The 21,965-nt window shown below is 40.6% G+C and overlaps 1 protein-coding gene and 1 pseudogene across 1 annotated transcript; one reads left to right on the top strand and one right to left on the bottom strand.

Annotated features, from left to right (window-relative positions):
• The first annotated feature begins 3,897 nt into the window (after positions 1–3,897).
• On the top strand, positions 3,898–8,364 carry LOC106928188 (RNA-binding protein 15 pseudogene; annotated as a pseudogene).
• A 10,930-nt stretch (positions 8,365–19,294) lies between these two features.
• LOC106928189 (amphoterin-induced protein 1-like) lies at positions 19,295–21,201 on the bottom strand. The gene is made up of 2 exons (XM_015004273.2): positions 20,601–21,201; positions 19,295–20,567 (listed from the first exon to the last, which is right to left on the bottom strand). Exons 1-2 carry the CDS (start codon positions 21,147–21,149, stop codon positions 19,764–19,766), a joined length of 1,353 nt encoding a protein of 450 aa, XP_014859759.2. The 5' UTR covers positions 21,150–21,201; the 3' UTR covers positions 19,295–19,763.
• Between the last annotated feature and the right edge of the window lie 764 nt (positions 21,202–21,965).

The raw sequence follows: 21,965 nt of genomic DNA, 5'->3' as shown, positions 1-21,965 counted from the left end.
TCTTGTCTTACATTTTTCTACTCGCTAAAAGCCCTCTGTCCTTCTTCTGGATGTCTTTCCCTCAAGCCTCCCTTTTTGGATCTTGTTTTATCTCCCGGTTCTTGCAGCCTGACGTCAGCAGCGACACATTCCTCCTCCTCTGCGGTTCACCTTCAGTCGCCTCCAACTTCACGTTGTCTCCCTGCTGGTTTGCAGCCCCTGCTTTCTTTTCTGCTCCCCGCCTCACACATCTTGCACTCTGTATCTGCATCACATGCAGCCAGTACTTTTCCCTTACTCCAGTCTCATTTATATTCCTCCCTCCCCATTCCTTTTTCCCTCCCCCCTTTGTGCTGTTTGCGTTGTCTGGGTCACTCTGAGTTGCTAAAAAAAGCCTTTCCCTGCACTGAGCTCTGTGGTATCATTTATCTAGTGCATTATTCTTCATGCAAGCAGCTGAACAAACAGCGTTGCCTTCTCACAGGTGCTGAAATCCTACTCCAGTCCAAATCAGATGAGTTTTGACTGATTTGATCAGACGAGTCAAAGCAGGTGATGCTTGCTGCTCCACGACTTGTTCTAATTTTAGCTGAGAAGCTCGGCTCTATCAACGCTAATATCGCTGAATTACCAGAACAGATGAAAAAAAAGTAGAAATATAACTCATTTTATTTTTCTACTGGGATTTTTAATGTTATTGTTTTTTGCCTACGGAGTAGAAATGAACATGGCCATAATCCATGCATGTTCCGCCTCACTCCGGCAGGAGGATGTGCCGGTGTTCTGCAGGTGTTCAGGCGGTGGAAAAAAGTGGGTCATGCTGAACTCTGACAGGCTGACACGGGCTGTGCTCACCCTGTGTTCGCTGACACGGCTTTTGAGCAAAACCTGCTACAAGTTTGTCCGTCATGTAAGGATTTACCGATCAGGACGCCACACAGGTGACAGGTTTGGGGCAGAACCTCACAAACACATCTGTTATCTGGCATGAGAGCGTGCTGCTAATTTAAGAACAAAATTCAAAACATTCATCCTTTTTAGCCTAAGTGACGTTAACAATCGCTTCATAATTACTTAATGTGTGACAAACAATCTAGAGGGTGAGTTGGACACCTTAAAGCATGTGTCCAACTCGAGGTCCGTGGGCCAAATTTGACTCGCCATAGCTTTTAATGCGGCCCTCTCGATTCTAGACTAAACACTGAGTGTGATTAAATATGTTATCAATCAAATCAATGCAGTTTTTATCTGTTTGCTGCCAAATTATATCAATCGGTCCCTCCAGTTTCTTGAGAATTACTGTGGAAATTCATGCAAAATCAACAAATCCCCGTTCTTTTTTTGCGCTAATACATATTTGAGTTTATTACAGATTTTTCTCAAAAATTGTCAAAACCTTTCTTACTTGCACTAAACAGCTGTCTCAGCCTTAATTGATGTCATATTGTAGTCCACGATCTGTACAGCGAGAAATAAAAAGGTTGCATTTACAGTCACAAATAAGTACAAATATTCCCAAATTAGTACAACAAACACTTTGATTTTTATTGCAAAAAAAAAAAAAAATCAAAAAAAGACTAACAAATTCCTAGAGGGAGTGAAAAGATGTTCAATAATATTTAACTTTAAGAATATATTAATATTTTAACACTTTGCGAACAGGTTTTATCAATACATTCTGGGACAACCGGCCCTTTAAGAGTGCTTATAATTTTGATTTGGCTCAAAACAAAAAGGAGTTTGACACCGCTGTTAGAAAGGAACCCTGTTAAATGTTATTCAGATAAATGCAGTAAGAAATGATGCTAAATTCGTTTATATTTCAACCAGAAGGAAGAATGTACAACAAGGACAAGATGGAGGGACTCCACTTGGGCTGATAGAAACTTACATGATCTAGTTAATATGAACAAGGAGGTTTCTGTGACAAATAAGACATTAATTGAGCTGCAGTGATTGTGAGTGGCTGGTGGAACCCAACTTGTATTCTTTTTAGGACCTCATGCGACCTTGAACCTGCTCTGTTAGATAAAAAAAAATAAATCCTTTAAAACATTTCTGCTGTCATCATAACTCGGTCTGTAGAGTGCAGGACTATTTAGTTGTTCCAGTCCAGACAATCAAATGACCTCTATATCACTCAGAGATTTAAAGCGGGAACACATTTACCCCTCTCATACTAGCTTTTTGACACAGATAAGCTCATTTTGGTGCAGGGTACAGCAAATTGCCCTGCTAGGCTGTTGTTGGGACATGTGTCTGTCAGTGGAGGACTATCACCAGATGGTCTCTCTCAGAGGGAAGCCAGTTCAACAGGACAAAGCGCCTGCCGCCATTTTTAGGGACAATTTAAGCCTTTTATGATAGTGAATGATAGTGAATTGTGTTAAAAGCATCACTTGCAACTGGATAGTGATGGCGCTGAGCTGTATGTGCAAATCTGCTCTGAAATATGAGTGAAATTGAGATGAAAATGTCTGAATTGGCAGCAAGGGAAGACCCCTGTGCCCCAGTTGCTGCTGTGCAGTCTGTAATCCTTTGCGTGGGAGTGCCCTACATAGTATGTGCAACAGAATATAACTCAGTATTTTATTAATCATAAACAACCCAAGAACCTCACAAAAAAAGAAGTGAAACATTCATAAGCAGGGCAATGATGTATGTTTTTTAATGGTCAAAGTAATTTTAAAGAAATAATAATTGGTTTTATTATAAAAACAACCACTAATTTACTCTCTACCAAATGTCCGAAATTACTTTATTTTAATTTTTTTTTTTTTATCGTACTTTACGTGTCGGAATATGTAATCCGATATAAATAAACACTTAATCATTTTTTTATAAAGGCATCCTGGATAATTAAGAAAAAAATTAAATGGAGGTAACCAGTTTATTTATTTATTGGTTTATTTGTTTGTTTACTTTTTATGGTAGTTTTGATCCAATTGATCCAACTGCCGTTGACGTGGTTGGTGGGGAAAGAAGAAGAAACAAACCCGCCCTCTTGTGGTAATTTCTGGAATTACATGCTCACTCAGAATCCAGGGCTTGTGCAGCTTGTAATTGTTGAACAATTTGAGTATGCTCTAATTAGTCAAAAGAGTTCAAATATGTAGATTTTCTAAATACCTACACCTATGTCATATAATTACATCAAATGACAGAAAGTTGCAGCAATAGAGCCATGTGATGAAAAGTAATGATATTAGAAATCTTTAAAAGAAAACCAAGTTTGAGGAAGCAGCATATGTTTAATTTTCCTTTGGGATCAATAAGCTATTTTTTGAATTTTAATTGAATTAGCTAAGCAGAGATGCTGTGTTTTGCTCAATACACTCTAATGAGAAGCTATGGATACAAACTACATCTGTTTGTTGAACATTTCAGCGAGTTTTAAGGGTTTTTATAAGCCCTTAAAACTCTTCAAAACCTTTATATTATACGAAATATTAAACCCTCACTCCTTGGGATTGTACTTTGAGATCGGCAGAATGGCACATAGAAGAGAAAAGTAGAAGCCGCAAGGAGCCTCACAATCTGTACATCGCCATGTTATGAGAGGCGATTAGTGTTGAGTCAATTGCCTAAATCTGTATGTATAAAATCCCTGTCTCCTAATTTTATAAATATATATATATATATATATATATATATATATATATATATATATATATATATATATATATATATATATATATATAGCCTATATAAAAACTTGGTCAGATTTTGAAGGCAAACTTGCCACTTCCAATATGGCGCATGCGTTGACGTATCGTTCCAGTACGTAAATGACGCTTCTACTTTTGCACTTCTATGTTTAAGAACCCTCATCCTGTTTGCAATAGGCCAACTGGTTTGCTTGTTCATGTCACTCGGGAGCTGCGGAACCAATCAGCTTCTATCAAGCAAAGGAGGCGGGACTTACTTTACAGTAGTGCAGCTTATCCAACATGGCGCTGACGTCGCTTGCCTGATAAGCATTTCTAAGTTTCGCCAGTTTAGTGGATATTAGTTTGAAGAGAATATATTTAGGAATATCACTGAATTGAAGTGGCAGCTGTTTGCAACTTGAAATGAAAGGGAAGGAGCGATCACCGGTGAAAAAACGCACCCGTGGGCCCGACGATGGCAGAGACCGAGGAGGAAGCTATCCGAGCAGCAAGAAGACCACAGCTCTCACAGCCAGCAACGGCTCCGCTCAGGGCGGCGCTTCCTCCAGAAGAGGTTTACCCAGCGACAAAAGAGATATGAGGGACTCAGAAGGACACGGCTCATCCAGTCGGATCGGTAGCGGCTACGACTACGGTTCTTCCTCCGGGAACAAGTCGCATGGTGGCGCTGATATCGCCGCGGAAACATCCAGGTCTGGTTCACGCGGCGAGCCGCGGCCTCCGTTGGCCCCAGGAAGTGAGTACAAGACGCTGAAAATAAGCGAGCTGGGCTCCGAGCTGAACGACGAGGAGATAGAGGACGGGTTGTTTCACGAGTTTAAGAAGTTCGGGGACGTGAGCGTGAAAATATGCCGTGAAAACCACGAGAGGGTGGCGTTCGTGAACTTTCGGAGGCCCGAAGACGCCCGGGCGGCCAAGCATGCCCGGGGGAAGTTGGTGCTGTACGACCGGCCTCTGAAGATAGAGACCGTGTACATTAACAGGCGTACGAGCCACTCCCCGGTTAGTAAAGACAGTTTTTCCTCTGGACACAGGCACCTCCACTCCCAGAGACCCCAGTCTCCCCCGGGCCCGGGTTACAGGGACTACCGGTTACAGCAGCTGGCTCTGGGTCGACTCCCCGCTCCTCCTCCGCCCCCTCTGCCTCCCCATCTCAGGGACCTGGAAAGAGACAGAGACTTCCCGCTGTATGAGGGCCGCAGCAGGCCTCCGTTCATCCCTGAAAGTTACCGTGAGGAGGAACTACTCAGCCCCGAGGACGACCAGAGGGCGAACAGGACGTTGTTTCTGGGCAACCTGGAGGCCGGATTGACGGAGAACGACATCAGGAGAGCGTTTGAAAGGTTCGGGCTGATTACAGAGGTGGACATAAAGCGGACTGTCAGAGGGCAGAACAACACATATGGATTCATCAAGTTTGAGAATCTGGACATGGCCCATCGAGCCAAAGTGGCCATGTCGGGGAAGGTGGTGGGTCACAGTCCCATCAAGATTGGGTATGGTAAACCTACACCCACAACCAGACTGTGGGTGGGGGGACTGGGCCCCTGGGTTCCAGTGACTGCACTGGCTAAAGAGTTTGACCGCTTTGGCACCATCAGGACTATAGCCTACAGGAAAGGGGACTCGTGGGCTTACATCCAATACGAAAGCCTAGACGCTGCTCATGCTGCCTGGACCCACATGAGGGGTTTCCCTCTTGGCGGCCCTGACCGGAGACTCAGAGTGGACTTTGCAGAGACAGAGAACCGCTACCCACAGCAGCAGTTTGTGCAGCTCCCTCTCCCCGTGCCCCACTTTGACTTAGTCCAGGAGCCATTTTCTCATCGCCTGCCCGAACCGATGAGAGTAAGAGACCGCACCCCTCCGCTTCCTGGCCGCTTCAGGGAGCGGGACCCGTATTCGTCTGCTGAGTGGGTTGGCCTGAATGCCCACGACAGGATGAGAGGACCAGGCTTTGACCCCATTGATCGTCTGGAGCGGCGCTGGTCAGTGGAGCGCGAGTTGCAGGGCAGAGATGTCGGCCCCAAAAGGAGACATTTAGACGACGGCTGGAGAGTGGAGCGCTCTCCTGACAACGGGGACTTCGGTCTGCGCCGTCATGGCGGCTCATTGGAGCGCAGCCCCGGGGGCAGCAGCCGGGACGGGGGACGCTACAGTGACCCCGAGCGCCTCCCTCGCTCTGGCAGAACCACCCCGGCCAAAGAGCGGCAGAACAACCACAACTCTAGCTTGGCGGAGAAACGAAAAAGAACACGCAGCCCCTCTCAGCCAGAGCCCAAACGCAAAGCCGGAGACGCGGTCAAGAGCCCGGCGAAGAAGGAACAGCGGCCGGACAATCCGGCCTCAAACTCCTCCCCGTCCAAGCAGCCGGTCTCCGACGGGCCGAGGCTGAGCCAGGCCTGGGAGGGCGTCCTGCTGCTGAAGAACAGCAGCTTCCCCGCCTCCCTGCACCTGCTGGACGGAGACATGCGGCTGGCCACCAGCCTGCTGGTGGAGGGCCCGACCGACGGGAAGGTGACCCAGCTGAAGATCAGCCAGCGCCTCCGCCTGGACCAGCCCAAGCTGGACGAGGTCGCCCGCCGCATCAAGGCCGCCGGCTCCAGCGGCCACACCGTCCTCCTGGCCGTGCCGGGGAAATCCGAGGACGCCAACAGCTCCGCGGAGAGGCCGCTGAAGAACCTGGTGTCCTACCTCAAGCAGAAGGAGGCGGCGGGGATCATCAGCCTCCCGGTGGGGGGCGGCCGCGACAAGGAGCACAGTGGAGTCCTGCACGCTTTCCCTCCATGTGAGTTCTCCCTGCAGTTCGTGGATGCCTCTGCCAAAGCCTTTGCCAAATCAGAGGAAGACTACCTGGTGATCATCATAATTAAAGGAGCCTCATAAAGAAAAGTGCAAATTACATGTCTTTTTTTTTTTAATTTTTTATCATTTCTGTACTCTCATCTTTCTAAGTTGTGAGGAAATGCTGACAAGAGTGTAGTGGAATCTGATTCTGTAGGAGAGTGGAAGTTCATTTTGTGCTGTGAAAGGTTTACTGAGAGGAATACAACAGTAAGATAAAGTATATGATGGTAAACTGATGGACTTCATACTGCCACTTACTGTTTTACATGTTAAACTTAAAGGGTACGCTTCTTAAAGGAACTCAGAGCAAACTACTTCATAATGAATATGTTGCCTTATGAAAAAAAAAAAAAAATTTATATCCAGGGAAGAACGTTTTATTTTTATTCTAGGCATACATTTAATTGATTTCTGTCAAACCCTTTTAACATTTAGAGAGAATTCAATCAAATACCGTCATTGTTTGTTTTGATTAGGAAAAGAAATATAACTGCTCGTCCAGTTACACTTTAAAATATATATTCAGATGTGCGTTTGTATCGGTTATCCCTGACTAAATTTCTCAACACCTCACAGTTTTCTAATTTCGACAGTTTGGTTCAAGCTGAAAAGAAACATTTGTCTAATGGAAAAATGTGTAATTTTAACGGTATAGTTCATTTTTTTCCTCCAAGGTAAATTGTATGAAGATATAATCTACAACAGGGTTGTACAGAGAGGTCGCTGTGCCGTGATTTTGAGGAAAAGTGAATAAATCTTGAGAATTTTGTATTCCTAGCACTTAGGATTCAGTTCTGTGCTAGCAGATATTGGCCTACGTTTTCTATATTCTTCTATGTTGTCTGCAAACATAGAAGTGTGTCCCATGGATGCAGACATTTTCAGTTTTAGTTATAAATAGCTAACGTCTGCAATCCGCAGATTTGTTAACTTTTCTCCAAACTCACAGCAGTATGTCATCTTTCTTCTAGAGGTGAAGGAACTAAAACTGAAAACAAATTTATCTCCTTAAAAATCCAAACTATTTCTGTAGGTTCTTCAAAGTTCTTGCCTGAAACAATTATTAAGTTAGGAGGCATGGACGATCAGAGCTGATTTGAATAGACCGTTGAGCTGTGATGTGAGTTTAAAAGGTAACTTGAACGTTTCCCTTGTGTATCTGTTCTTTTAAGCTCTGCTAACACCACTGGGTGAAGAGGATGGACAGAAAAAGCAGACTGTTTCTCTAAATTATTTTAAATCCTGTTTGTATCGAAAGACATTTATCAGAAAAAGGAAAAGAAAAAGACCTAGTATCACTTATTTATGTATGTCAGTGAAATTTGGCTCTTAATGACTCTTCAAAGTGATTCTTAAATGCTTTTTGTCTCCATCCTGTAATCAGATTAATTTTATTGCTATATTAAGTTTGGTTGAACATTATCCAGCCTGCTAATCTTAACTCCTGCCCCAGCAAAAGCATGTAACTGTTTGACAAAATGTCGATGTAAACTATAAATGAAGATCTTTATGTGTATGACGGACGACCCTTCATCTGATCTGACCTGGAAGTAGAGAGATATTATTACTACTCTCTCTGTGGGCTGGAGCGTGAGGAGAGGAGGAGGCGGCTCCCTTCCTGCCGTCATCCGAAGAGACTTTTACCGGTTGATTTTCATGCTTTTGATTTGAGTACTGTTTTAAATGAGAGAGAGAGAAAAAGAAAGTATGTGCTGTAAACTCAGGATTTCTGGAGACAGAAGTGGAGAACTTCATTGCCGATGGGCTTCACTGTCAGACAAACACGCAGACGTGCAGCAAGCACTTGATAGATCTTGTTTTAATAAATTTGCTCTTTCGTGGGAAAGACGAGTGCCTCGGAAGACAACTTTTGTGACCTGTTCTGTTGGTTTATCAAAGCGGAGACGCTTTCACTTTGACAGCAGGAGCTTCTCCCAGGAGAGGGAGTGAGGAGTGGAGGGAAGCCTCTCGGTTCTGTGTTTTCGTGTCTCGCAACTTTTACTCGGTGACGGCCTTTCGTCGAAATTGAGAATTTGCTGTTAATGCTGTTCCAGCAAGCCCGGAGTCACCGCGTGACCTCGGCGGCCTCTGCTTTCACGGAGGTCAGGCGGAGGAGCAGAACGCAGCGGCGTCTTCATCCGACGGGCTTCCTGTGGAAGGACAGCGGCGGCTTCGTCGGCCTGCGGCCGCGCCGCCGGGGCAAAGAGTCGGTCGGGCATCTTCAGCAGCTTAAGAAGGAGCGGTGTTTGTGTGGGTAGTTCTTGCTTTGGAGTTTCCAAGAGGAAGGGCCTCTGTGTTAGGGCCAGACTTCACACGCCAGACAGTGCAACAGCGCCAAAAATGGGAAAGGAAGCGGCAGGAGGAGAGGAGAGATTGCCTGTAGAGTTCAAACTTTAGTCGGTTTGTTTTTTTTTTTTTTTTATCTGATTCATGCACTTAAAACTGCAAAATGAGAGCAAGGCGATGGGTGTCAGAAACTGCTGCTGGATCCCTCCTGCGACGCCACGCTGGTCCGGGAAGAGCAGGCCTGGGTTCTGTCTGGTTCTGGAGCTGAGGGATGACACACCGCTGGCTGTACGCGCGTCAGTCCCACAGGTACGGTATGGACTTGACCTGAAAGAGGCGGCTGGGTACGTATTACAGTGTTTGAAATGACTTTAAACATGATGTTCACAACTTATAACCTGCTGATAAGAAGGAGGGACTTCAAGCAGAGATAAAACCAGCAGAAAGTTTTTAAATGTGTGCAAAATGATGCATAATATGCTCAATTTAGCTGCAGCAGCTTTAATGATTTGTCTGTGTTATGTGCTAAACACTAAAACAGGAAATGTTTACAGTAAAGATAGAAACACAAACTTTGTGTTCAAAAAATAGCCTTAGATTTAATTATCTGAAAGGCCAAATTTAGCCCAACATGATTACTCTTAGTTCCCTTTAAAAACACTAATGCAGATAAAATGCTAAAATTTAAATGGATCTGGAGGAAAACATAAAATTATAGAATTTATGCAATCACAATGAAGTAAGAAGTGCAATTAAGAGATGTCTTAAAAAAGGACATTACAGTCTGATCTTTAAATAAATACTATGGGTTTTAATTTCGACATTTGGCATCGGATGGGTTTTAAGGGATCAAACGACTGACACAAACCTGATAACATGAACTAGGACCATTTAGAGTTTTATAAATAAGTTAAAGGACCCTAAAAGTCCTGAAGGCAACAGACTTTAAAATTAGTCCAGTGTAAAGAAAAAAAAAACATTTCAGTGAGCAGAAAATGGAGTGGAATGAAATAATATAAATATCCTTTATTGCAGGATGAAGGATAGTTCAGCAAATACTCGCACAAAGATAATAAAATAGATAAAAACAGAGTAAAAAATAAAAATACAGAGGTAATAAAAAAACAGTGCACTCTTTTCCAGAAGAATTTGCAACTGAACAAGTTAAAAAATAAAACTGTTTAGGCCTGTTTCAGCATTAAAACGAGACGATTTACAATTGGTGACGATAGAAAGTGTCCAGCAGCAGCAGAGACGTCACTCGGCTGTACAGACACCAGCATGGATGTAAAATGAAAGCAGTTTAATGTTTCGCTCTTCCTCTCAAACCGGTGTAACGGTGTAATCCTGATACGCCTCTGCTGCATGTCCAGGCAACAGAACTGCAAAGTATCGACTGCCAGCCCTTTCATTCTGATAACGTGTTTAACAAGCCTGTTCTCCATAACGGGGATTATGAAATGACCCGTATGTTACAGGCAATCATGCTTGGTAGGTAAATAGGTCATTTATTGTTAGTTTGTAAAAAAAAAAAAAAAAAAAAAAAAAAATCTGAACTTGCAGAAACCTTCACAAATGACACAATAAATCAAACATTTACCTGCAGAAAAAAAAAATGTTTTGAAACCCTGTCAACAGTCTTTCAGTAAAGTTAGTCTTAGTTTCAGGTTAACCATCAGCATCAGTTCAGAGTAAAAAAAAACCCCAAACGTCATGAGTTATTCTGGCCTTTAAATGACGTTCTGCAGGAACAGTTTTGGAGCTTTAAATGTTAAATCATTAACGGCTCGAACCTCTAGCTCAGTTTGTCAAAGGTGAACGAATGGCAGTTTTTATAGAGACCAGATAACCAGACGCTGCGTTGAGAGGGCAGCTCTCCGAGTGACGGGAGCCGCTGACATGCCGCTACTGCAGAGCCTTAAAGATTTCAGGTGAAAAAATCCTTGTTTCACGGAACAAGCAGGAGCGTCAGAATGAGACGACAAGGCGAAGGGGTTTGCTTTGAGTGTTTCATAATGCTAACTGTCTTTCTCTGCACTGAGCTGGGTGTGCTTTAGATGACCTGCGGCGTGACGGATCAGCAGCTGGCGGACGGAGAACCCACTCTGTGCTGCTAGCAGCGGAGGGTGAGCAGTGTGTCGGTCATGTTGCTGCAGAGCTGAGGATGAGCCGGCGGCGACCGCTCTGGTCTAACGCAGGGACACTTTTACAACAAAAGTCATAAAATTGGAGTTAAATCTTTTTTTTTTTTTAATACACAGACAGGCCACATTAAGATGTGACTTCTGCGTTCTGCATACAAGTTTGCTGACATTGTTTCAGCAAACTTTTAAAGTGTCTCAGTGTTGATTTCAATACACTTTATTTTAAGGGATGTGCATAAAACTGACATGGCACTGTCATGAACATGGAGTCTTTATAAAGGGTCATTTGGTAAATGGGATTTTTTAAATACAAAGTTGCACTAAACGTTGCATTAAAAGTGTCAAAAAAAGGTGCATTAAAACTTTCTTTAACTTTTCATTAAAATGTCTATTTACCAAATTACACTTGATGACAACAGTCATGATTTTATATTTTTTGTCATCATTTTTATTTTTAGGTTTTAATCGCTAAGCCAAACATTAAATTTTGGCAAAATTTATATTCTTAAACGGGACTTTTCCTAATTGTCCCTAAAATGTCTTGCATGAATACAGCTTGTTCAATATATGTTTTAAAAACAATTATTCTTACAGTAATGTTCTTAGTATGATCATTTGTAGACTTTTTACACTTTAATTTTTAGGAAAGCAAAATGCTTTTTTAAACTGCACTTGTGGGATTTAGGATTCAGGTGTTTAATTTTAGTAATGAAACTGCAGTGACCAGACATTCATACTTTCAAACAAACCCTCTCAAAACTGGCTGGTTAGAACTAGTTAGAACATCAACTAAGCGTTTTAACTTTTTATTTTTTTTTCCGTTTTATATCTAAAACACTGCTCAGGTCGTTGTCATTTTTGCTCAGAGTTGAGACTTGAGACTTCGGTGACGAAGGTAGCAGAGATCTGGTCCAGAGTCTGTGGCTTACGGAGGACTAAACCTGCCATATTCAGAAATAAGAAAGGACTCGACATGAACATGTTGCTCCGTGAAGTTTGTCACTCATTCTTCCTTAAACTTACTTTCAATAGAAATCTTTTAATATCAAAACTAATCAAGAATCCCAGAGCTTTCTTGCTATGATCAGAAAAATATGGAGGACTTAACCTGACAAAATCAAAAATAAATGCAGAAATAAATATATGGCTGAATTAGATAATTACTGACAAAAGGATCAAAGAAAAACTAAGTTAAATCTCATGAAATAGATTTTACTGTTTTAATTCCTAACTGTAGCAATTTACCTCAGTGCTAGTATAGCTTAGGTAATTTTGACTATTTATAGTAATTTTTCTGTTCATTTCTATTTGTTTTCCTTAAATTTCTTATCATTGTGTGATTAGTTTTGCAATGGATTTTATACATTTGACTCTCAGTATTTATTTCTGTTTATTCTTCATAACTTGATCATTACCAGTCAAGTTATTCCTCTACTTCTCCATTTAAAGCCTGCAGTTGTTTACTTTTCAGTTACCAATTAAGCATTTTTGTTTTCACTTGGCATAAACGTTCAAGATGCTTTGTTTAGTCTCTGCCCTCATCTGCTGGATTTCTGTAAACTGATTGGCCTTTTTCTCTGTGACCTCTCTTTCAGAGACTCCAGCTAAGTGGAAGTTAAACCCTTAATTGAATTTCTGAGTGTTTTAGATCACCTCTTGACATGATGACTGGAAAGAAAGAAAATGCACCTCCACCCATGAGAACTATTCAGTTTTCACGCTGCCGCAGTGCGAGGACTTCCTCAAGCAACCGCAACGAACTGCGCTGGTGAGTACGAGGTAAAACTTTGCACTGTTTATTTATCTATGCGAATTGTATTTATCTTTTAGTGTGTAAAATGTACAACTTGTGCTTGAATAAAGGTGTTTTTGTTGGAAAAAAATTCTTGTCTGATTTATTGAAAATGTAAGATTACCTGCGGCTTTCATAGTCAAAGCAGGTTGAGTTTACTTTTTTAAAATAAAGTAATAGATGTTTTGTTTTACTCTAATGCCTCAGATGTGCACCGCTTTGAAAAAAAAAAACAAACAAAACTTTTAACTTTGTTACATTTTGTCACAAATGTCTCATGGAGATTGAGGAAAACCAGGCACTGGTTTTAGAAATGTTTAGTTTGATTTATTTTTATTCAGTCAAGTTACTGACTTACACTGAATTACACTTTATTTACCTCGAATGCTAATAAGCTACACCTGTGTTTGGGAGCTAAAACTTGTTACTCAGACCGATATCTGTCACTAGAAGCTAGACGTTTCACTACAAGTTAGTTACTACAAACATCTCTGTACCCACAAGTTCACATCTACAACAGGAGAACAAAAGTTAGATCTCATATAGGTGAAGTACAACATTACTAAAGTCTTAGTCTGGTATTGAGATTCCCTACTTTTTCCTTCCAATTTTACTTCTTTTCACTTAAAACGCCACCCAAAAATTTGTTGAGGTTTGTGCACTTATAATCTGCCAGAGGAACAAGATATTTTCCCCATATTATGTTTTTATAATAGCTATACCATAAGTTATAAAATTGAAAAATAAAAATGTCTTGTTTCACTGGCAGGTTATTTCACGTATAGCTTGTATCTTTTCATTAATATTAGGAATTAACTGGCATCCCAAACCCGAACAGAGTGACGGCTCTGTCTGGACCCGTCCCCAAGCTGATAAATTTACAAAAATAGATTATTTTGATGGCGTATTTTTTACAGCAATAGACGGTGCGGAGCAAGCAGAGACACCACTGTTTGTTTTGTCAAGGTCATGACCCGTTTTATTTGAGCACTAATTATTTTTTTTTTTATAGGCTGGCACCTCTTTAAGCAGAAAAAGAGAGAGAAAAGTTTGCTTGCTCTGTTTGTAATTTTTCCCATAAAAGAGACACTAATAATTTATCGTTTTCAAAAGGTGTTAACTTTTATTTTTACTTGAGGTTCTATTTGCTCTTTTAAGATGTATTTTATTCTAAGGTCTTACATTTATTTGTTCGAGACTAGTTTCATATGTAGTAAAATAGACAGGTGTTTACTGCAAAATGCAAATTAACAGTGAAAATGTGAATATACTGATAGGAATATACTGATCTTTTGCTAGGAGGAACATTTAGTAACTGGACCTCTGAGTTTTAATTGACCCTGTATTGTGCTGAAAAGGTACTTTTTTTTGTTTTGTCTAATTTCAAGTGCACTAAAAACTAGACCAAAAATAATTGGTAAAATTTTGTGTTTTTGCAGTGGCTGTAATGTGACAAAATGTGAAAAAGTTCAAGAGCATTCATATTTTTGTAAGACAAAACAAAAACTCAACAGTCGGGTGATTGACTGGGATAACAGGGTGTTTTTTTGTGGCCAATAGATGGCAGAAGAGGCGCTGAGCTGCATTTTGATGCACTGCACAGTCACTTCATCATTCATGTGAATCTCCAGGGAGGGGCCCGAGGAGAAGATGAGTCATCTCACTCTGAATTCAGTCCTTAAAACACAACCATTCACTGTCAACAGGCCCCGTCTTGCACTGATGCCATCTGGGATTTTTTTTTATTTTAAGGCAGATGCATTTCTAATAATAATCTTTAACTTCATTTCTAAAAATGGGCAGCATTGATCTTTTTTCAACCCAAGGTTGAACACCTTCTATAAATAGTTCTATTAGTTTGCAATATATTTACTGCATTCGTTATTTATTATTGTACTGTTCTCCTACACAGCTGGCTGATTTTGCATGCATTTAACAGTAACATGAGGAACATCCTGGTTGTTGACCACATCAATCATTCATCCACCAGAGCAGCAAGGAGATGTTTTACGTTGCCCTGTCTAAATGACAACTGTAGTGAAAAATGACCTGTATTTAAGCTCTTCACAAATCTGCAGCAGTGTTGTTAGCTCTTCTAATTTCACCATGAAAGGAAGTATTTATATAATGTTGAACATTAGGGATTCAAATCACTATTCTGTCGAGCTGTAGGAGAAACAGCAGCTTGCACAGTGCGATATTATGATCAAAGGTCCAAATAAGGGTAAAAACCCAGCAGATGTGAATTGTTGCCAGAAGTGAGTAAGTTTCAAGGGGCAACAAATACGACTCTCAGTTTCCGCTCTAGTATTCTGTGTGTCTCGTATTTCAGGCTGAAGTGGGCAGGACTGTCTTTACTGTAATACAGAAACATGAAGCCAGCACACGAAAGGAAGCCTGACTGTGGCTCAAACAGTCAAGACAAGATCTACAACAAATGCAGCATCTCTGGTTTATCTTCTTTTGTCTGAAATATTAAACTGAAATGTTAAGAAGTAATCATCAATAAACAGAAGAGATGTGTTCATGACTCATCAATGACGTAGCTTGAATATAGCAATTTAATTGTGAAATCTAATTTCTATAGCTTGCAAATAAATAAAAGGCAGAATATAATCTGACTCAGACTCACTGAAGTGTTTCATTGTCAAGTGTCTTATTGTCATTAAAGATGTATTTCCAAAACTACAGCCTAAACTAGTAGCTAATTAGCATAGCTTGAAGGCTAACTGACACCAGCTTAGCTTGGTTGTCACTTCTTCCTCTTTAATTGACTCCGTTTACCACACAGTAAAACAACTCTCAAAAAAAAGAGTGGTTTTGCAGTAAATAATAAATTAAGCTAACATGACAGGGCAGCCATTACCGTTAGGTTTCTATGCTAGCTGGGCTAACCAGCTGCCAGCGCTATCGTTAGCTAACAGTTTTAAGACATTTTCTTTCTGTTCAGTTGAGGGTAAAATGGGTTTTTTGTTCTCTATATCATATCCAATCAAGCTCCTCTTGGATTAGTTACTGAGATTATGCAAACTATGCAACTAGTAATGTTTTGAGAAATTATTAAAGCAATCAAACAAAAGAAACAGGTGTCGCCTTATGCATTTTGGTATTGAAGTTAATAAAGAGCAGGTAAGAAGTATTACACAAGATTCAACAAGATTAGATGCTAATTATTGTGGAAGTGAAATAGTTATGTGAAAAAAGTTAGTCATTACCTTTTTATAAGAAAAAAACAGGTATTGTGTGTTTTTAGATATACAAATCCTGCTTAGTTGGAAAAAGGATGCACTTTTGGAGGAAAGTAAGTCATTGGAGGAAATGTTTCGGCATAGGCGATGTAAAAACTTTTTTCTTTTTTTTTATGTTTTAGAACCGATGTAAGAATTTATTGAACACTTCTTCATAGAAGGGCTTTTAGTGCATACTGCAACATCCAGGCACACAGAATAAATGATTAAAGGAAATTAACAGCACCCTGAACAGCAAATTCAGGGTGTCTAAATTTATCCGACTTCACTCCACTCCAGCATCTACGTGTATTGGCTGGGCAGAAAAGCCCGATGAATGAAAGCACCACCCTGCAACTTTCACAGCAGCTTAAAGGATTTGCAGCTCATGGCTTGGTGCCACAGACTGCAGCAGACCTTCAGAGGTCGAGTGATGTTAGGCTGATGGACCAGGAAAAGCAGGAAAAAAGGAAAACCTGAGTAATATAAAGCAGGTGATGGTTCCTATGGTTTGTCTGTGCGGACTACAGTATTAATACAAATGATTTAAACTTAAGTAATGAATTTAACTTAAGACTTGAGATCATAACATATACACTTTTTTCAGACAATGCTTAAAATGTTTTAGGACCTTAAACTCCATAAGTTTAAGTTGGTAAATCTGATGTAAATGTAGCAAGTATTCATAAAAGCATCATAGTGAGTAGAGTTTTGTTTTATTTTTATGTGATTGAGAGTTAAAGTGTGTTATCTGAAGTAAAATATCTTAAATATTTCTATGAATTTACCATCTCCAATCATTTACAGCAGTGATTATCTTTACCAATCATTAATCATTTTATGACTATTGTCAATGTAACTGTCTAAAATCAAGACGTATTTTGAAAAATGAGTATTCAGTTTTTAGCTGTGTCACTGAGCCACGAGGTGTGTGTGTTGGCGGCTGGCTAGCTGCTATTTCTGACCGTGTTTATGAGAGTCCTGGCTGACTGGATTGGATTATTTGCTGAGGGCTGGCCACTAATGGCCCAAAGCATTCGGTGAATGGAACTCACTTTCAGTTGTTTTCCCCTGAAGGCCTTCAGGGAACAATGAACTACCATGGATGTAAGAGCTACATTTGTGTTGTCCAGCCAGAAAATCACACTGAAATAATTCTAACTACTCTGAGATGGAAAGAAGTTATGCTTTGAATAATCTGCTCATATTTCTGAGAGTAATGGGTGGAAATGTTTCCTTGGATGAATACTTTGCTTATACATTTCATGAAAATCTACTCATATTACTTCATTTTTTTTTTCTACAACAATTTCTGGCTGTTGTTGAAGCTTTTTAATCATCAAAGAGCTGCAGTGTGGATCAAATGACGGCTCTTAATCGCAGAAACGCAGAACAGTAGTTCTGTTTCCATGACGACCATAAGCAAAATTTTCCGCTAATGTTAAAAAAACACATTTTTGCAGTTGCAGTGTTTCCATTAAACAACAAATGTAACTGAAATCACGTGAATAAGTCTGATCATGTGATAAGTTATTAAAAAAACATGCCTTGTCATGATCCTTCTACCTCTTCCTGTCGTCTCCTCCGTCCTTCCCGCCAGTAGTAACATCCGGTTGCTGGTCACGTGACGCGTGTGACGTGGAAAAACCTGTTTTCGTTGCAAGTTTAGCAAAATAAACAAATTCTCAAAATAAAACACCTCCAAAAATACTGAAAAAAAAAAAAAATCGAATCTAATGTAATCAAGATCAGGTTTAAAGAACATATAAAATAAACTGACTAAAGCTTAAATTCAGCAAATTTTGACAGAAAAGTCAGTTTTTTTTGTTGATTATTTCTGCGTGCCCTCTTAGTTAATCTTAGTTCTCCTTTTGTTTTAAATGAGACAAGTTGTCAACTTTAGTGAATTTACAGCCATCTTTAATAAAACATAAAATAAGGACAATCAGTAATGCTTCTGTTACACAAGTCAATTCACTGAAACTTAAAAAAACATGTTAAATATGTGCTTCACAAAAGCAAAGGCCACTGTTGGTGAAAAAAAGACACAATAATATTTAAGATTTAATCACACTCATATATGATAACAATAATCAAGTTAGTTAATTTGCATAAGAAACAGCATATATTGTGAAGAATGAAACAAAGCAACAGGAATGCAACAATGCATCAAATCTGAACTGCTAATGCTGATAATTAAGCGTTGCCTGCTTTGCATAATATGAGCATCTCAGTTTCAGCACTGAGAGCTGCACAGGATGAAATCTCTCCGTTCTTTGCTGCCACTGGATGCCATTTGTTCTCATGCGGCTTGTCAATCGGTGGCTTGTATTTCTCAGTGTTTGTGGTCCTAAAAGCATTTCAAGTACTTCCATTACAAATGCAAACAATAACTCAGGAGCTCATGTTCTTAAGTGCACAGCAAATATACTTGTTTTATGAGAGATTTCAGGCATTTATAAAGGATTTTTATTAAAGCTACATACAGTGTCATCCACACTTCTTGGCAAATATGTGTGAATAACATTAGAATAAAATCGACTTTGCCAGACTTCACTCTAAAAGTCTCAGGTCTGGTTTCTGTGTCTGGTGAAAGGTTCCTGTGTTGATCACATGTTCTTGGATCATTGTCTTTCTGAAAGAATCGTTAAAAGCTAAATTTCAGTTTTCTGACTGAAGCCAGCAGGTTAGGCTGTAAGATGTCCTGTTATTTCAAAGTGATGATGCTTTTGTTCCTCCTCACACATCCTGGTTTTTTCTTCTCTGCTCTAACCCATTAGCATGTGGTCCAGTTTCTAGTACAAACATTTTAGCACTTGAAATAAGACAAAACTAACTAACAAATAACTTTTCCAACAAGGTATAGGAGCTTGTTTTAAGTAAATAATTACTAGATAAGTGAAATAATCAGCAAGTGTAACAAGACGGTAGGACTGAAACAATTAATTGGATAAATTGTGAGTAGTTGATGATTAAAATAATTGTCAACTAATTTAGTAATCATTAACTAATTAATCAAGTAATTAATCATTAACTGGAGCATACAGATTTGACATAGGCCATTTTGCTGAAAGAATAACTCAGTCAGAACAGTAATAAAGCTAAAACTTTTCAAAAATATATACATTTAAGATAATAATATAATAATAAAACTGTGTTAGTTCTACTTACAACTCCTCGGGTGGGATAGTTTTAGCTATTTATTTAAAATTAATCTAATTATTTGATTTATTATGTCTTTTAAAGTGTAGTATTGTATAAAAAGTATTAAATGAAAATCAGAATGAGCTAGATTTTTAGTCTGATTAATTGATTAATTATTCTATCATTATGCTGATCACGTGACTCGAGTGACGTGGGAAAAACGTATTTTCATAGCAATTTTTGCAAAATAAACCAATTCTCAAACTAAAAAACCTTCAAAAATCCTGAAAGAAAATCTAATCTAACATAATCAAGATTATCGATTATAATCGATTGCTAACATAATTGTTAGCCGCAGTAGTACAAAATTGTGGAACAAGACATTTCCCCATTTTAAATGTGGAGAAAATATTTTCTTTCACTGGCAAGTAATTTCACTTTTAACTAAAACTTTTTTTTTTTATCAACATTGACTTAAATCAGGCTCCTACGTCTTGCTGAAAAGTTACTTTTGCGTTGGTTTCATCTTGTTTCAAGTGTTCTAAGATATTTCCTCAATAAACTGGACCATAAATACTTTTCTGGTGTTTCTGCAGTGCATTTTGTTTTTCCAACCACAGGAACATCGGAGCTGGCAGATGCTGCCTCAGGCCTCTCTGTCCCTCGATGTCTGCTAGTCGTCCTCGCCTATTGGATTCAGTCTCCCGTTCTTACTTTCCTGCACGTCCCCGTGCCTGAAGGCGAATCCCGCGGCCTCCGCTCCCTGCTCTCCGTACGCCAGAGGGAGGCTCACCGTGGAGGAGTGGAGGCTCTCCCCGGTGTCGTCCTTCTCCGTGTTCCCACCTGAGCAGAAACTGCAGCAGTGTGGCGTGACGTAGAGGTAGACCAGGATCAAAACCAAACTGACCACACACGCTACCAGGGTGGTGTACGCTGTTTTCAGATTTTCCAACCCGCCCCTCTTGGTGCAGTTGAACACCACCACAGTGATGTGGAGTGTGTCACTGAGGGAATCGTTGGTGGCGTAGCAGGTGTAAACCCCGGAGTCTTCCACCTTCAGCGGCCCGATTTTGAGGAAGGTATCGTTCAAGACGGTGGTGCTGTTCGCTGACATGTTTCCAGGCAGCACCCATCTCTTCGCCATGTACTTCTGTCTGGTGTCGCAGTCGAGAAACATGGTCTCCTCCAAGTAGCCTTCTTTCTTCAGGTTCTTGACTTCACTGCAGTTCAGCTTCAGGATTTTTTCATTCTGTTTACCTGGCATGTTACATGTGTGGCTGTCTGCAAAGTCAGACACAGAGCTTAGCTCCCGGAGGTGCCAGTAGGCCACCAGGTCATGCAGCTCGCAGCTGCAGGTCAGAGTGTTGTTGTGGAAGTAGACGCCCTTCTTGAGCCAGGCGCGCATGGCCCGCAGCTCCTTCACCGGAAGAACTTTGATCCTGTTAAAGGAAACATCCAGCAGCTTGAAAGGAAAGTCCTTCTCCTTCTTGCTCTGCTTGAAAGGAGAGACCTCCTGGCTCCGCTCCTTCAGCACCTCCACAGGGAAGCGTGAGATCCGATTGTGGCTCAAGTAGAGCTTCTGCAGAGCGACCATGGTTTGGAAGGCATAGCGGTCAATTTGAGATATGCAGTTGTTGAACAGCAGAAGTATCTCCAGTTTTTCCAGCGGCTCAAAGATGAACTCGTCCAGGAGGGTCAGGCGATTGCTGGAGAGGTCCAGGTAGCGTAGCCTTGTCGTGTGCACGAAGGCCTCGGAGGAGAGGAAGGTGAGGTTGTTGTTGTTCAGCAGCAACGTCTGCAGCTGGTTGAGATCAGTCGACGTCCATGTAGCAAGGAGTTGAGTGATGGAGTTGAAGCTGAGGTCCAGGACTACCGTGTGCTGAGGAAAATCGAAGGTGGCGTTGGTTAGACTCACATTAGAGCAGCTGATGATGTCGCTAGCACACACACAAAGCTTGTGGTAGTCCTGAGGCTTCCTTTTTAGCAGCCTATTAGCTCTAACCACAGGAAGCACTAAAGCTAGAAGCAGAAATAGGATGAAGCATCTTTTTGACATCATGTTGAGATTCTTTCCGCAAGATCCTGATTACGGCGTCTCAGGGTCCAGAGCGGATTCTGGAGGCTGTAAAGACACAAAACAAACAACATGTATTACAAAAGCTACGTTCAAATTGTTGCACTGGGATATAATGTGATGAACCAACACAAACTTGAGGATAATTCTGGAGCAGAAGGAAACTGCTGGAGAATTATGGTCTTCAAATATTTTTATAGTTGACGCTCTGATGAAGCTCTTCCCGAATAACGTCAAATTTGCTCATTAATATGCAGAAGCACACTAACTGACTGGATGTTTTGACAAACGGAGGACAAATTTAGAATGAAAACATCCGAAATGCGGATCAGTTTGGAAGAACGTCCCGGAGCTTCATCTCAACGTGATTCAGTACAGAAACACGGTTTGGAAAGAATTAAACGTTGTAGAAAAATCACAGTGAGAGGAAAGGAGGCAGAGTTGGTAGAAAGCTAGCACAAAGTTGTTTGGGCCTACTCAGCCACATTCTAGTATGTGTGGGTAAAAATTTTAATTCATTAATACATTGAAAACATTTTTTTCCAACTTTGTATCGATTCGGAAAAGGTTGTGAATTGATTACATCTCCTGTCTCACCATGAAAAGGAATAGAAAAACCTCCCCTCATATGCTCACAGTCCAAATATCTTGAGTAAATCAATATTTTAGTCGATGTTGGTTCTACAACCTCATGGAGGCTGAATTCAAGTACATGCCACAGGATGTACTTGTTGCAAACATTTTTATTTGCTGAAAAGTTTGAAAGCTATTATTTTCAAATAGTTTCCATTGGTCTATCAC

The sequence above is a fragment of the Poecilia mexicana genome, unplaced genomic scaffold (assembly GCF_051168715.1).
Source record: "Poecilia mexicana isolate PSO_F unplaced genomic scaffold, ASM5116871v1 scaffold_5, whole genome shotgun sequence".
Classification (NCBI taxonomy): domain Eukaryota; kingdom Metazoa; phylum Chordata; class Actinopteri; order Cyprinodontiformes; family Poeciliidae; genus Poecilia; species Poecilia mexicana.
The sequence above is the reverse complement of the archived record's forward strand: the minus strand, read 5'-3'. Positions and strand labels throughout refer to the sequence as shown.